The following is a 16,597-nucleotide window of genomic DNA, read 5'->3' as shown; positions in this document are numbered from 1 at the left end:
TCTCTCCTGATCTGTCACAGACAGCTCAGAACCCATCAGCCTATATCTAAAGTTTTGATTTTTTGCCCCAATGTGCATGACTTTACACTTACTGACATTGAAGCACATCTGCCAATTTGCTGCCCATTCTGCCAGTCTGGAGAGATCCTTCTGGATCTCCTCACAATCATTTCTGGTCTTCACCACTCAGAAAAGTTTGGTGTCGTCTGCAAACTTAGCCACCTCACTGCTCAACCCTGTCTCCAGGTCATTTATGAAGAGGTTGAAAAGCACCGGTCCCAGGACAGATCCTTGGGGCAAACCGCTTTTCACCTCTCTCCATTGTGAAAATTGCCCATTGACACCCACTCTCTGCTTCCTGGCCTCCAACCAGTTCTCAATCCAGGAGAGGACCTGTCCTCTAATTCCCTGACTGTGGAGTTTTTTCAGTAGCCTTTGGTGAGGGACCGTGTCAAACACCTTCTGAAAGTCCGGATATATAATGTCCACGGGTTCTCCCACATCCACATGCCTTTTGACCTTTTCAAAGAATTCTATAAGGTTCGTGAGGCAAGACTTACCCTTACAGAAGCCATGCTGACTCTCCCTCAGCAAGGCCTGTTTGTCTATGTGTTTTGAGATCCTATCTTTGATGAGGCATTCCACCATCTTACCCGGTATGGATGTTAGGCTGACCGGCCTATAGTGTCCCGGGTCCCCCCTCTTTCCCTTTTTAAAAATAGGCGTGACATTTGCTATCCTCCAATCTTCTGGTACCGTGGCCGTTTTGAGGGACAAGTTGCATACCTTTGTCAAGAGATCTGCAACTTCATTCTTCAATTCCTTAATAACTCTTGGGTGGATGCCATCAGGGCCCGGTGACTTATTGATCTTTAATTTATCAATGAGGTCTGAAACATCGTCTCTTTTAACCTCTATCTGACTTAACTCCTCAGTCAGGAGGGGCCGTTCGGGCAGCGGTATCTGCCCAAGGTCTTCTGCCGTGAAGACAGATGCAATGAACTCATTTAATTTCTCTGCCATCTCTAAGTCTCCCTTTATCTCCCCTTTCCCTCCCTCACCATCCAGAGGGCCAACCACTTCTCTGGCGGGTTTCCTGCTTCTAACATATTTGAAGAAGCTTTTCTTATTCCCCTTAATGTTGCTGGCCATGCGTTCCTCATAGTCTCGCTTGGCCTCCTGTATCACCTTCTTACATTTCTTTTGCCACAGTTTATGTTCCTTTTTACTCTCCTCATTAGGGCAAGACTTCCATTTACGGAAGGAAGCTTCCTTGCCCTTCACAGCCTCTCTTACTTGGTCTGGTTAGCCATGCGGGCACCCTCCTGGATTTAGTGGAACCCTTCTTTCTTTGTGGTATACACCTCTGCTGGGCCTCTATTACTGTTGTTTTAAGCAGCCTCCATGCACTCTGGAGAGATTAGACTCTTTTTACCCTCCCTTTCAACCTCCTTCTAACCAGCCTACTCATTTGGGGGAAGTCCGCCCATCGGAAGTCAAGGGTTTTTGTTAGAGATTTGCCTGGTATTCTTCCCCCAACGTGCACGTCAAAACGGATCGCAGCATGATCACTGTTCCCCAATGGCTCAGTAACGTTTACATCTCTAACCAGGTCCTGCATACCGCACAATATTAAATCCAGAGTCACCTGTCCTCTGGTGGGCTCCGTGACTAGCTGCTCTAAGCCACAGTCATTTAGTACGTCAAGAAATCCGGTTTCCTTATCGTGACCAGAACACAAATTGACCCAGTCAATATGAGGATAATTGAAGTCCCCCATGATTACAACCCTGTCCCTCCTTTTCACCTCCCTGATCTGTTTCCTCATTTCAAGGTCCCCATCCAATTTCTGGTCTAGAGGACAATAGCATGCCCCCAGTATTACATCGCTGCACAAGCCTGGTAATTTAACCCACAGAGATTCTACGGTGACACTCTCCAAACGCGTGTGGCCTCTGGGAACCCTAAGTGCCTCTGGGACCCCAAGTGTCAGGTAAACTGAGAGTTTAGCATCTGGGCGAGGAGAAGGCAAGTAGACCTCTGAGTAGTGAAGGAGAGGAGGAAGACAACAAGGGGGTAAGTGTACTCTTTCTAACTCTTTGTCTTTCTAACTCCCTGTCTTCTAACCTTAACTTTAACTTTAAATCAACCTTAAAGCAAAATTGAAAGTTAGCACCTAAGGGAGGTACGTAGGTCTACTCTGCGCATGAGCAGAGTCCTACTCGTGAGTAAGAGCTCAAGGGTCAGGCACTTAAATCAAAGTTGAAAGTTAGCTGCACCTAAGTTAGCACCTAATCGAAGGAAGGGAGGAGGATAAAGTGGAAAGCAGGTTTTTCTACTTTGTTTTAAATTAACCCTATACTCAACCCAAGTTAAACTTAATCTAAGTTAGAACATAGCCTAAACAGTTCAGTAAATTGGGACACAGGATCTAGAAAGCAATAAATAATTAAACAAACTCAAATAAAAACTAGCTTGAGGTTACAAAACAGTCCAGCCTAAGAGAACAGAACTAGGAGGGAAAGAACCTAGTAAGGGGCAATTCCCAACCACCCAGGCATAGTCCATTTTTAGAATTTCAGCATCACCACCTTAGGAGGTGATAAGAGCCCCATTAGGCTAATCCAAGCACTCCATTCAGGAGCCTGCAGAGTAGGTTATGCCCATCAGCAGCCTTTTGTCTTCCTGAGCTTTTGTAAACTCACCTGGGAAGACCAGCCCCCCTTTCAATCAGGAAGGAAGGAGGGAGGAGGAGCCAGCCAGGAGTATAAATCTAGGCCTGCCATCGCGTGAGGCTCTCTCCAGACGCGTGTGGCCTCTGGGAACCCTAAGTGTCAGGTAAACTGAGAGTTTAGCATCTGGGCGAGTTCAACAGCAGGGTGAGGAGGCCAGGGCCCCATACACTGCCCTTCCTCTTCCCTTGAGAAAAGGGCTGCTATCCAGTGTAGGGTTTTTAAAAGGACCCCTAAATAAAACAACAACAAAAAAGCTATGCAGTCAGACAGCCAGCAGCAGGGTGGGGGCTATCCAGTGTTCTGCATTGAGTGCCACATGTATGATTATATGCCTCTGGGGCATAAGTCATGGGTGTGTCCTCGGTGCAAGGAGCTCCAGGGTCTCAGGGAACACGTCCGCTCCCTTGAAGCCTTGGTGGCCGACCTGGAGAAGCGCAGGCAGGCAGAGGAGGACCGTGGGGAGACTTCCGGGGTTGATCAGGCTTCGTCCCAACCTCAGGCGTGCAGCTCCTCAGCTGCCCGGGTGGGAAGTCTCGGGACTGGAGGACATCATCCTGGAGAGGAGGGAAACATTCCCCTGGGGGGACCCCTTCTCCAGGGGATGGGCCCATATCCGAACGCACTCAGGATACTCCTCGGCGGGAGGGGGGTCGGGGGCTTCTTGTAGTGGGGGATTCGATTATTAGAAACATAGAGAGGGGGCTTTGCGACGGATGTGAGGACCGCATGGTGACTTGCCTGCCTGGTGCGAAGGTTGCGGGCATCACTTCTCGTCTAGACAGGCTAGTAGACAGGGCTGGGGGAGAGGTAGCAGCTGTGGTGCATGTCGGCACCAACAACATGGGCAAGTGTAGCTGGGAGGTCCTGGAGGCCAAATTTAGGCTTTTAGGCAGGAAGCTGAAAGCCAGGACCTCAAAGGTAGCGTTCTCTGAAGTGCTACCTGTTCCACGCGCAGGGCCAGCTAGGCAGGCGGAGATCAGGGGTCTCAATGCGTGGATGAGACGGTGGTGTAGGGAGGAGGGGTTTAGATTCGTTAGGCACTGGGGAACATTTTGGGACAAGCGGGGCCTGTACAAGAGGGACGGGCTCCACTTGAACCAGAATGGAACCAGACTGCTGGCACATAACATTAAAAAGGTGGCAGAGCAGCTTTTAAACTGATCCCTGGGGGAAGGCCGACAGGAGCCGAGGGGCATCCGGTTCGGGACTCCTCATCCCTATGGGATGAGGATGGGGAGGTTAGAGAACAACAAGACAAAGGCAGAGTAGGAGAAGAAATTGGCAAAGGTAGCGTGATGGGATGTGATAGACGGTTTGGCACAATGAGAGGATGTGGGGACAAAGGAGCGAATAAGCAGCCCATCCTGGGGCATTCCGTGTACAAATGCTTTTATGCGAATGCCCGAAGTCTACGAGCAAAGGTTGGAGAACTGGAATGTCTGGTGACAAGGGAAAACATTGACATAGTGGGCATAACGGAAACCTGGTGGAATGCGGAGAATCAGTGGGATACCACAATCCCAGGCTATAAACTCTACAGGAGGGACAGGCAGGGGCGTGTTGGAGGTGGGGTGGCCCTTTATGTTAAGGAAGGGATAGAATCCAGCAAAGTAGAGATTGAAGGTGGGTCTGACTCCACCGTAGAATCTCTGTGGGTTAAATTACCAGGCTTGTGCAGCGATGTAATACTGGGGGCATGCTATCGTCCTCCAGACCAGAAATTGGATGGGGACCTTGAAATGAGGAAACAGATCAGGGAGGTGACAAGGAAGGACAGGGTTGTAATCATGGGGGACTTCAGACCCACTCTCCAGTGGGTCCACAGGGGAGTTATCCTTCCTCACCACTAATCTCCCCCAAACTGAGCTCCAGTCCACTATTTCCATGTTCCATCACCTCTGCAGGCACTGCACTCAGATTTCAGTTTGTGGGAGGACTGGTGGCAGGGAAGGACAGGTGACACCTTTCCCGTTGCACAGCAGTCTCCAGTTTGGATGTTTGAGTGTTGCAGGTTTTCTACAATGATGTATGAATTAGACTTCATTAAAATATGTGTACATTCTTTAGAGATTTCCTGTATCTTGATATGTATCTCCCTTTTGATGGCTTACATGGATCTCTTTCGTGCAGATCAAGGGAGGAATGAAAAGAAAAAGACAGAATAGGGAAAGGCTTTCCCTATAGGAAAGTAACCCATTGACTTTAACACTACATAATGAATCAAAGGTTGTCATTTCAAGCAGTGAGGAAGGCAACTGCAACCACAAAATGACCATTTGCTCATAATAAGGCAAGCAACAGAACTATGATCCTAAAACTCAACTGAAGCAGCTGTTGCAAAGACTCAGTTTTGTCGTCTATGCATCATGCTCAAATCAAGACAGAACCTTTTGTGGGAATATCTGGATCCTTTTGGACAAATTGCTACAAATTGCCATAGAATCATAAGAGTTGGAAGGGACCTATATCAAGTTCAACCCCTGCCACCACCCACTACAGGCCGTCAACAACTACACCTTGCCTAAAATCTTATTGAAATCCAGATATGTCCACAGCATCCCCCAATCTACTGGGTTAGTCACTATCATAGAAGGAAATCAGGTTTGTCTGACAAGACTTGTTCTTAAGAAAACCATGCTGGTTCTTAGACATCACCGCCCTCTTTTCTAAATGTTCTGACAGACTGCTTAATGATTTACTCCACCACCTTCTTAGGTGTCAATGTCAAGCTGATGAGTCAGTAGTTGCCAGGATCTTCTTTTCCCTTTCTCAAAGCTAAGAACCATGCTCACTCACCTCCAATCCCTAACCACTTCCCAGACTCTTGGGAGTTCTTAAAGATTATAGACAGAGGCTCTGAAATAATATCCACTGGTTCTCTGAGCACCTGATGATGTAGCTCATTGAAATTCCAGACTTAAAATTCATTTAAAGCAAGTACATGATACCAAACCACACCTTAGGCCTGTCTTAGGCCACAGTTTCCTCACCCCTCCCCCTTTTGCTCAACCTATTGGGTTGAGCACAGTCACATTTTGCAGAAGATAGACACAAAGTAGAAGTAGTCCCCCTTCTCTCCAACATCCATTACTATTTTCTTGTCACCATATTCTCAGTGGGCTTTACATCACCCATCTTCCCTTTACCACCTTCAACATCATACTGACCATAGTCACCTCCTTCACCTCATGCAGATTAGGCTAAAATTTTCCTAATCAGGCTCACAATCTTCTCCCTGAATACATTGTTTCTGTCCATCATGAGGTACAGCCCATTTCTCACCAGATGATGTACATCTTGTTAAGGTAGGAAACTTGGTATGTCCTGTTTGCAGAGCAGGGTGCATGCAAAGCACAGCACACAGCAGTCTTTGAACAGCTGTTGTATTTTGAGCAAGGAGTTACTCACAGAGTAGTCAAAGCAGTCCAGGTCTTATACACTGAATATAGCTGTCCCGAGTTACCTTATCCAAGTCAGTATCCACAAATCTCAGTCAGTCCAAGGTAATATACAGCATATACATAAACAGTAATCCATTTGTCAAAGTCTCTGGCAGCAGTTTCACAGTTTACGCCTACTGCACTGGTGGAGCTGCCTAGTGAGGCTTAAGTGGGCTGAGCACCCAATCAGAGTCTGCCCAGTTAATTAGGGTGTGGCAATCACAGGTGCAGTGTAATCCAGCTGACTCAGCTGCTTGCAACTTTCCTCAAACCAATTGTTTGCTATGCCTCTGGCTATGCCTGAGCAAAGAGCTAACACATCTCAGAAACATAGACCATGGTCAAAGAAAGCAAACCCTTCTTGCCAACACCATCTGTCATTGGAAGTTCATTCACTTCCAATATTCTTCACTCCCTTTGCATGTCATGACGTCCCACCAGAAGTACTGACAAAAATACCACCTGCACACTAAGGTCTTTCACCTTCCAACAGAGATCTCATTAGTTCATTACAAGTTGTCCAAGGCTGTGCCTGGCAGTGTTCGTTCCACATGATTTGGGAGAAACAGACAATAGTCATCAGGCCTGATGAACCTTGGCAGCCTCTCTATCCAATCTCTGATTTTCACCCCAAGGAGACAACATACATCTCATGAACATGGCAGCTTCTGTCCTCTCAGCTGGGAGTTTCCAGCCACCACAACACTCCTCTCCACTGAGGCAGCAACAGTGATCTTTCGTTTTGACAGACTTCAACATCCTCCACTATGGTTTCTGGGAATTGGGGAGGTGACCATCCCTCCAGGGGCTCTGAATTCAGGAAACAACTGCTCGATTCCTAGACCACAAAAATGGGGGAATCTTTGTGAGGCCAGGTTATAACACAGAATTCAAGAACTCTGCCAACCTTTAGAATTCTGCGAAAAATTGGTTGGCAACCTTCAGTCTCGAAAGACTATGGTATAAGCTTACAACACATGGTATTCCCAGACGGTCTCCCATCAAAGTAGTAACCAGGCCTGACCCTGCTTAGCTTCGAGATCAGACATGTGCAGAGTAATTACATCATCCTTAACATGTAATCACTTCTTGCTAAAGGAATCAACCCTTGCCCAAAGAAGGCCAACAGAAGAGGTACTTGCAGGATAGGTAGAAAACAAAAAACCTATTCAAGTTACTGCATAATAAAAAAACACAGATGGATTATTAAAATTAACAAATTTAAGGAATGGATGACCACAATACACCATTTTTAAAAGTTGTATTATTTGCAATTTCCAGCTTTAAAAGATGGGCACACTTATGTGCTTACTGCAATCCACCACAGAAAATGTCTCCAACTTAAGTAGGGCAAAACCTCTCTCAATATGTGTCTGCTACCATTTGACAGTTTGCCTCCAATTCAACTGCTTGTGAAGTTCACGTAAGCTGCAGTAGCAGCAGAATAAGATCTTCCAGTTAATGCGTATCTCAACTGGTTGGTTGCTGGCTGTGGCCCCAGAGAGGAAGACTTTGCAAGCAAAAAATTCCACTGTGCAGACAGCAAAAGAACTTTGCAGTCAGGTGGGGGGGGGGGAGCTTTGGAAGTCAGCACAGAGGATGTCATTCTTAGGAATATGTGCCAAACACAGAGAGGTGAAGTTATGCTCTGATTCTACATTTCAGGAAATACCAAAGGAGCCAGTTGATGTTTTGTAGGACTGATGGCATTGACCACTGCAAAGATTCCCACAGCAAGGCTGTGAAGGTGTCCATTGCTATTTCAGCTTATCATGAGTTGCAGGGCACTGTTGCTTGGATCCAAATGGTGTCCCTCAATTAGCAAAAGCCTCTTTTGCTCAGAGTTGTTCCCAGTGCTGGGGGAAAGTGTTGCATGAGAAAAATACACTGGACCCTTGGTGTCCACAGATCTATTCCAAGATCCCTCTCCCCACTGCAGATACCAGATTCCATGAATAATAAAATCCACGGGGGCCAGGTTCAAGGGACTGCAGGGACTCACCTGTGGGCCCTGCTGGACCCTCTGGATATCACATGCGGCCTCCCAGCCTCCTCAGAAGGCCTCCAGGATGTGACTACTTCCTGTTGTGTCTGGGAGATCCTCCAAGGCTCTACAGTCACAGATAAGAAGGGTCCACTAAAACCCCAATCCCAAGGAGTTCTTTTATTTTCACAAGCTCTTTATGGCCTATATTTTATACACGACAGTCTGTACCTTCCTTATGTACTGTGTTTCTTCCTATAATGCTACTTCGGATTCACCGTGGCTCTGCACTGCGTCTGCAAGATGTCTTCCAATAGGAGCTTGTGCAAGAATCACAGACCACCACTAACCCACTTTCACCTTCTATTCATTGTTTTCTGAATCCAAACCTATGCAATTATAGCAGCATAAAAAGAGAAGTGGCACCGGAGATTCTGTGGTCTTTAAGAATCTGGACAAATTCAATGAAATACAGTTTGACATTTCAGAGCCAGTAATAAGTCACCACAGAGGTGTCAAAGCAAGGCTGAGGATGCACTGCACATAAAAGGCCATTGACAGAGAAAAAACTCAGGATCTCATACAAGCCATTTACAGCTGGTGACATACGATTAGCTCTGTCATTAGACTTTCTTCATTCACAGAAATCAGTTCAGGTTACAATCATGTTACAACACAGTACTAGTTATACAAGCAAGGAGAGATCAATTCACACAAACTTTTGCAAGGTGGCAATGCTGGTTTGGGGCTCTCCCCAGTCTTCCAGCCTAGCAGTGCATACACAGGGTTGGAAAAAGCATTTGGCAGACATTTGAGGAAGGGACAAGAGCATGTCTGCAACATCAATAGTTACTGGATTCTGCAGAGATGAAGAAAGTTTCATTACTGGAGGATACCCAAAACAGATTTATTTCAACTGCTTTTCTACTTGGGGGATGGAAACAGAGAAAAGAGATCCAGCATCAGTATCAGATGGTTTTGTAATAAAAATCTGAAGACTTTTTTGCATGTAAATCCATGAATAATTGTTGCAAGAGCATCACAATGATACGCATGAAGTGCTATACAATTGCACGATTATTGTTGTGTGAATCAGATCGCCATGTAGGAGTCTTGTATATTGTCACCATGATTTTGGGAATGGTGATGTACTTTCCAAGCCATGCAAGATCATGCAAATTGCAGCAACTCAGTGACTCAGCATAGACCTAAAGCAGGGGGCTATCCAAACTCAAGGCCCCCCTCATATTGAATAGGCATGTTTTATGTGACCATCAAAGTGATTTTTCAGATAGGTTTTTATTCCAATGCAATTCACTCTAGTTAGAAAAGGCGTTTAATTTATGCGGGGCCCATTGACGCATATGATGTTTTTATGGCATTCCATTCAGAGATCTTTCCAGTGCAAAGATTAGTAATATGTTAAATCCTGAGAACATCATATTGGCCAACGGTCTTTCATCTATCCTTCTCAAAAGCCTTACATCTCTCACTCACACCCATCTATATACTTCTTCTGTAGTAACAAGGAAGAATTCAACTAATCTTCAAATACTGGGCTTCTAATTCTGAGTTACTATGAACTTTTAAAAGTGGCATAGAAATCCAAAACATCTGTTCTGACTCAAATTGCTTTTGAGAAAGGAAGACAGTTAATAATGCAATTACTGTTTTCATTGCATCTAAGCATTTCTGCAGATTCTGACCTGATCTGCTGGGCCTTCCCAAATCCTATTCTAGTTGTGTTTCACTTCTTATATCTAAATATCTTCAGGGAGAGCCACTGCCAACACAAAAAAGCCCTTCTTGGAAGTGTTCTGGTCATCAAACCAAGTTAGCCTTAGCAGAGGCAGAGAACTGTTCTACCCAGCATTGCTGGAGAGATCTTCTGCAGAGCTAATTGAAGCGGCTTTCATTAAGCCGTGCTAAAAAGAAAAATCATGCAATTTTTCAGTAGTCTAAACAAGTGGACATGAATGAACAGAGAACTCAAAGAAAACAGCAGTCTGCATGTTGACATTGCCCAGGGACACTGTATGTCACCAAGACATCTGTCTGCTTCAAGAATCTGCCACTTAATTTCCATCTTCCTGTCTACATTTTGCAAATACTAATGTTGTGTGCAAGATAATAGCTTTGTTTTAAACGTCTTCACAACACTGAAAAGCTAGAATGTGTACAGAAAGATCAATACAGGTGAAGCCACAACCGATGACAGAAGCTGAACCAGTTGTCACTCGGTTCCATGGTTTTCAGGTGAAAGGATAACATAGCAATGTGACCTATGAAAAAAGAACCTACAACTACTAATGGGGCTGTAGATTTTAACACCATTTACTTCTGAGTTAGACTTGGGATTTTTTTTTTTTTAAGTCCTATTGATGCCGATGGCACTCAGGGTCAGGTTAAAGAGACATTTAAACACACGCTTGCTTCAATCAATCAAGTTTCTGCCAAAAACAGGAGAGCAAGTTTATGTTCTCTCTGTAGGATGATCAGTCAACAGTATAAAATTGCCAACCAGCAATGAGTTTTCCATTTGCAGACATGTCAGCTGCCCCAAAGCCCCAAGATGCACATGCTAGAAATCTAAATATGCAGTTGTGCCAAGTTGACCTACAAGGTTGGGTCAAATCACAGAGAACTGGTTAGGATGGCGATGGCTGTGGTGGCTTTGCCTTGCATCAGGTGGAGATGACACGGAAGGCATCACATTGCTGCCTGCCGCATATTTGCTGTACTGCTGCCAACCCACTGGCCCAAGCATGGCAACCTCCCTCTATCATTTGCCATGCATAATCCAGTCATTCCAGCTCAACTGTTTTGCAGCTTCTCATCACACGCCAATGCTAGTTAGCATGCAAGAGGCAGACGGTGCCTTGGCAAAAGTTACTCCTCGCCGTAAACAACCCTACAAGCCCAGGCCTTCATTCTGCTTGCGGCGAACGCTACACCTGTCATATACAATCATTTCCACTAGGGGTCAGTAAGAGCACATGACAAACATTCCACAGCAATGGTATGTAACTTTATTCTTCTATCATAATAATTTAAAAGTATTTATACACTGCACAGTCACTTTCCTTTTTTTTTCCTACACAAATGTATACTTATTAGTATATCCATGAACCACATCTAAAAAAGGACTTTGCAAAAGACTGGGCGCACTGTGGGGTTTTTTTCCCCCCCAAGCATAAACATAAGTTCGAAGCCTTCTAAGAGACAGCCATTGGAGTGCATCTGTGAAAACCAGTGTTCCCTCTAAGTGTAAGCTCTCCCCAGAGACCACTCACTAGCTTCAAAATATCCATATGTTTGGCATTAACTCCAGCTCTCTTGGCCAAGGGGGACTTTAAGAACAAACATGTGCAAATAACATTTTCTCAAGAAAGCCCATAGCAGGAACAAGCAAATTAAAAAATATATAGAAGAATTCACTCCAGGTACTAGCATTTCTGAAATACTACTTATCTCTGGGCATCATGATTTAGATAGTGTAGGAATATACTCGTGGGACTGGGGAACACAGGAAATTAGATTGCACACAGCTGTTGTTTATGAGGGGCTCCCTTTGTAGCTACAATTTTCAGCTCGTCTACCAGCCTTCTTCCACAAATACCTTTTTCCACTTGACACACAAAAGGCAAAATTTAGCTAATCTAAAACCACCATGTTTCTCTCCATACACAATCTGCAGAAAGGTTTTTTTTGCTTCAATTTTTTCCCCCCAAACTAAAGCAGTCTTTAAAACCAGTTCAGGACTGAATCAATGCACTCATGCAACAGGGGGAAAGAAAGAAAACGAATGAACAGGAAATTCAACAATATTCTGAGCCCCAGCACAATCTGTCTTGCACACTGCAATTCCACCTGCACCATTCTTTTAAAATAATTTTCAAAAAAATTTACAGCTTGGACACAAGTGTTTCTCCAGTTCCAGCACTCAGCCATCAACGTGACCATCAAGGGAGCCATTGCTTAGCAGGGGATACATTGGTTTGGTTCAATTTCAGTGGGCTGGGTCCAAAGAAAGTAATCACTAAGGGCTGTTCTCCCTAGAAAGAATTAAGAGGAAATTACTAATCACGGCTCAGCTGGCAGAGAACAGGGTGGGGATGGAGGTCAAAGAGGCGGACACAGGATGATCTGTACCTAAAAGATACTTGTAAAGATCTCAAGGCAGTGGCCCCAGCAAAAGATGGGTGGAAGAATTGGTCCACACAACAAACTGACAAATACACTACATGATCTCTTTTGTTACAGTGACAGAAAAGCAAACCAAGTCTTCTGGCACCTTTCAAAGGCTAAAACGTTCATTGGGGCATAAACTCTCATGGACTAGAGCTATGGGCTTCCTGCCTTCCAGAAGAAGTTGCAGATAAAAGATTGACCTAGAGGTGGGACCCAGTGACTCCGGCTTCCCCTAAGCCAGCTGGGGCTTTGAGCCCCACAGTAAGTCCTTGCTGGGGAGGGGGGAGGCAACGACACGATCGCCAGGATCGTGTTGCTGTGAAGGGGTGCAGAGGCTCGGCTGGACTTATCAGAGCCTCCTGTAGCCTCTTGGGGGTATGGGGAGCCTCGCGCCAGGCTCCGCAGGGCCCCGAAGCACACGGACATTGAAAATACTGATCGCAACCCACTTCCGGTTTGCAATTGCGAAACTGGTTGCGATCGATATTTTCAAAGGCAGTGCGCTTCGGGGCCCTGCGGAAGCTGGCACGAGGCTCCCCGCACCTCCAGGAAGCTGCAGGAGGCTCTGGTAAGCCCAGTCAAGCCCCTGTGCCCCTTCATAGCAGTGTGATCCTGGAGATCATGTCACTGCCTCCCCCCCCCACCCCTTAAGGGGGAAGAGGCCAGGGTGTCACAACACCCCAGTCTGAGAACCTCTGCCTAAGCTCATGCTCCTCCATTCTTAGTCAAGCTGTTCCTTCCACAAACATGTATATATGCTGAAACAGTGATTTTTTTTGGATCAGGTGGCGATGTTTCTCAATTTTCTACCCCACCCTTCCAGAAAAAGCCTAAATTCTAAAAAGATTTATTTCTAAGCTTTAGAGACTTTTTGCACACAATAACTTCAACTAAATGTTTCCACATTTGGAGCCAGGGGGGAGGAAAAAAAAAATCAAACATTAACAACAGGGTAAGGCCTATCACTATTTTCAGGTTCACATTTAAATACAAACAACTTGAAGACATCCATTTATCAATATATCTCCATCGAGAGGTGGAGTCCAAAGGCCCTTCCCAACATCTGGGGGCAGGCTTGGACCCCAATCGTTTACACTTGGAAGGGAAGGAGACACTGTTTTCTACACTTGTGTGTCCTTCATAACCAACACAAGACGTGTTCATTTTGTACTGGTGTCTTGGAACCCAGGTACAAAATGTCGTATCAAAAGCTATCCTTAGGAGAAGGAAGCAAAGCTAAACTGCATCCAGAACCAACAAGATGCAAGTATGAATGATCAAACTGTGAGGGTCAATGGCAAAAATTATTTGTTGCTATGAAATAATAGACTACTGGCCCAGGAGCCAAGGAAGCGATTGCCCTTCCTAGAACCATACCAACTTTTTTCCTTGGCCAGTTTCTTGTGTTGCCTTAACTGGCTAATGGAATGGCAAAGATTGGGGGGGGGGGGAAGAGGGAATTATGGAGCATCTTAAGCTAAGTAATACTTAGAGGGAGCACTGGGTATGATATATGTACATGTGGATATATGCTTTACATATTACCTAGATACACATAAATATTTAATATATAAAAAATAAAGTGCTTTCTATCAGGTCCTAATGAAAGGACGTTATAAAACATTTCACCAACTGCAAAGCAAAAAATTCTTACAATCAAAAATGAATATTACATCCAACGTACATGGAAAACGGCAACACACAATATGTACAATCTGGACATCCCAGGACAAAAAAGCATCCCTTCATATACATGGTATATACATATATACTCTTTACTCAATATATTATGACAATATATAATTTTAAAACTTTTGTTCTTGACAAAAAAAACCCTACAAAAACACAACAAGCATCAAGCACACCAGTCCCAGGCGAAGAGACCACGTGCTTCCCTGGCCAACGACCCCATTGCTGGGGAAGAGGCGCCATCGTTCTTTCCGGGGGTGCAGAGCCTCGACATCCTGCAAGGCACTATGGGCGGCTGCCGTAAAATTGGCATCACCAGTGGTGAGCAAATCAAAAACACAAGAAGAAAAATAGATGTCCTTCACCAGCATCTTCTCGTGGCATTTCACTGTGGCACTCTCCAGTGTGTATACAGACCGGGCCTGACTTGAAGCCCCATGCGGGTGAAGCTGCCCCACTACTGGCAACGGTAGGTGCCCACTGTCGTCAATGCGTTCACTGGAGGGGCAGCCGTTCACACAGAGTTGTAGGTCCTGGCTCTCTTCGTAAGACATGGTGAGCTCTTCTGGCATGCGGATGGCTAGCGTTAAGTAACGTCCAAGCTGGCGCACAAACACAGTGGTCCCAATGTACCGGGCGTGCATCTCAACGTATTTGCCGCTCACTCTCTCCACAATACGCAAGCTCTTGGTGTCGCTGTCGCCGCCGCCGCTAGTTGTGCCATCTACAAAAGCCGCAGGCAAGTCATCAGTAACTGCCTGATACACCTTCTGATCTGTACAGTCTTGGTAAGATTTAAAGATAATGGTGATCTGTAGAAAGGAAGATAAAAAGAATGAAGTTAGAGCAGAACAGCACCTGGGCATGCATTGCACGGACATCCCAATTCAAGAGTCTAACCCAGCAATTTTCAACAACTGTGCCATGGCACATTGGTGTGCCGTAGGAGTTTGGGGTAGGATCTTTTATTAGTTGGGCAACTGGGAGGATGTGAGCCCACCACCTGCAGTGTGGTGTGTCTTATCAATTGTCAAAAAGCTGACTTGATAATGTTAGCACCTTGTCAGCATGCCACAAGATGAAAACGGTTGAAAATCACTGTGCTTGTGATTGTGTAAGCAGTGTTGGATACAAAAATCCACCACCTGCTATTTTTGAAAAACACTGCAATAATTACCGCTGTGCAGGTACACATGCACACCACATACTTTCTGGTAGTGTCACAACACTCCAGATATGAATTATCTAACACGTTTCAACCACCACTTCTCAGATCCTAGAATCAAGCCAACCAACCCTGCAGGGTTTCCAAAGGGAGATTCCCACTTTTGGGTTAAATGACTTCCTACTCCAAAGGGAGGGCTGTTTACAACTGAATGGAGCAATGCAAGGGACAACACTTGCAAGCTGCAGTTTATTGCCAATTAACTAACCATCCAACCAAAGTGTGCCCAAACCTCAGGAGCATTGCACAATGCCTTATAGAGAGATAAGTGTTCTATTGCACTTCAGGAAACATGATATAGGAGCAGCATGTATGTAGCACAGGGAACACCAATTCGATTCCAACAGCAGCCACAGAACACCAACACTACTTCAGGGCTATCTCCCTGTGGCCAGAACAGTTTGGGGGCAGGTTGGAATCAAACCATCCTCCTGAAGGCACCAAGCTGTCTTGTGGCAAAACAATCACACTAACATCGCAGCACTGAATAGCTGCAGTTACTGTGTGGAACTTTTCTTGCCAACATCAATGCTTCCTATTTATGTAGCAAATGTTCTAGGATGAGTACAAACTTGAGAAAATTCGAATAACTCTTTTCTCCAGATAGCAACTGTTTAACGTCAACACATCTCTCCTGTGGGTGCTCACACAAACATTTGTCGCCATCTGCCTCTCTGCTTTTAAAGAAGTTACACAAGAGTAAGAATTTCAGCAGATGATGGCGAGACTAGAAATCCAGTTAAACACAAGTTGTCCAATGCACTGAAATAAGCAACCCTGGTACAATGGGGAGGAATGGAACTCCTGCTACTACCAGAACTGTCTGCCTGTGCACTTTTCTCCATAGTCATGCAGAACAAGAGGCCCGGATCATAACTGGCATACCAGATCTGTCATGCTGGAATTACAGCCAGCACTCTCCAAGACCAACAATGATTCTCCATCAATCCTCCCAACCTTCTTTACTGCCTTATCTATGCAAGTTGGCAGCAGAAGCTGGCACAGGGCAGGATTCTCATGCTCTGCTGGGTCTCACCCCTGCATAGGTATTTCAATGCAAAAAACTATATCAAAGTCAGATACTTAAAAAACTCACAACCTCCAAGAGCACCCATATATCATTACATATTTTTCAGAACTTTCCGAGAAGCTATTTTGACTTTGGAAATTGTTCAGCCAGCAATTCTGTCTGATGTAAACAGTTGTTCCATTTCTGTTCTGAAATACCACCTAACATCTTTGCCATTTCAGAATTACAATATAGAATTTGTGACTTATAAGGATACACTTTTACAAATAGATGTGTTTTTAAAACACCCATGGCCTCCTAAGG

General features: G+C 45.2%; 1 protein-coding gene across 3 annotated transcripts in view; it reads right to left on the bottom strand.

The window, feature by feature from the left end:
• Positions 1 to 12,928: 12,928 nt before the first annotated feature.
• The window catches only part of RGMB (repulsive guidance molecule BMP co-receptor b), a 43,609-nt gene continuing 39,940 nt past the window's right edge, over positions 12,929 to 16,597 (bottom strand). For all 3 annotated transcript variants that reach the window (XM_066614965.1, XM_066614964.1, XM_066614963.1), the window contains one exon: positions 12,929 to 14,851. In XM_066614965.1, the coding sequence (XP_066471062.1) occupies positions 14,186 to 14,851 (666 nt within the window). In that variant the 3' untranslated portion in view covers positions 12,929 to 14,185. The remainder of the gene's footprint in view (positions 14,852 to 16,597) is intronic.

The sequence above is a fragment of the Tiliqua scincoides genome, chromosome 2 (assembly GCF_035046505.1).
Source record: "Tiliqua scincoides isolate rTilSci1 chromosome 2, rTilSci1.hap2, whole genome shotgun sequence".
Taxonomy (NCBI): Eukaryota; Metazoa; Chordata; class Lepidosauria; order Squamata; family Scincidae; genus Tiliqua; species Tiliqua scincoides.
Note: the sequence above shows the minus strand (reverse complement) of the source record. Positions and strands in the feature narration are given on the sequence as shown.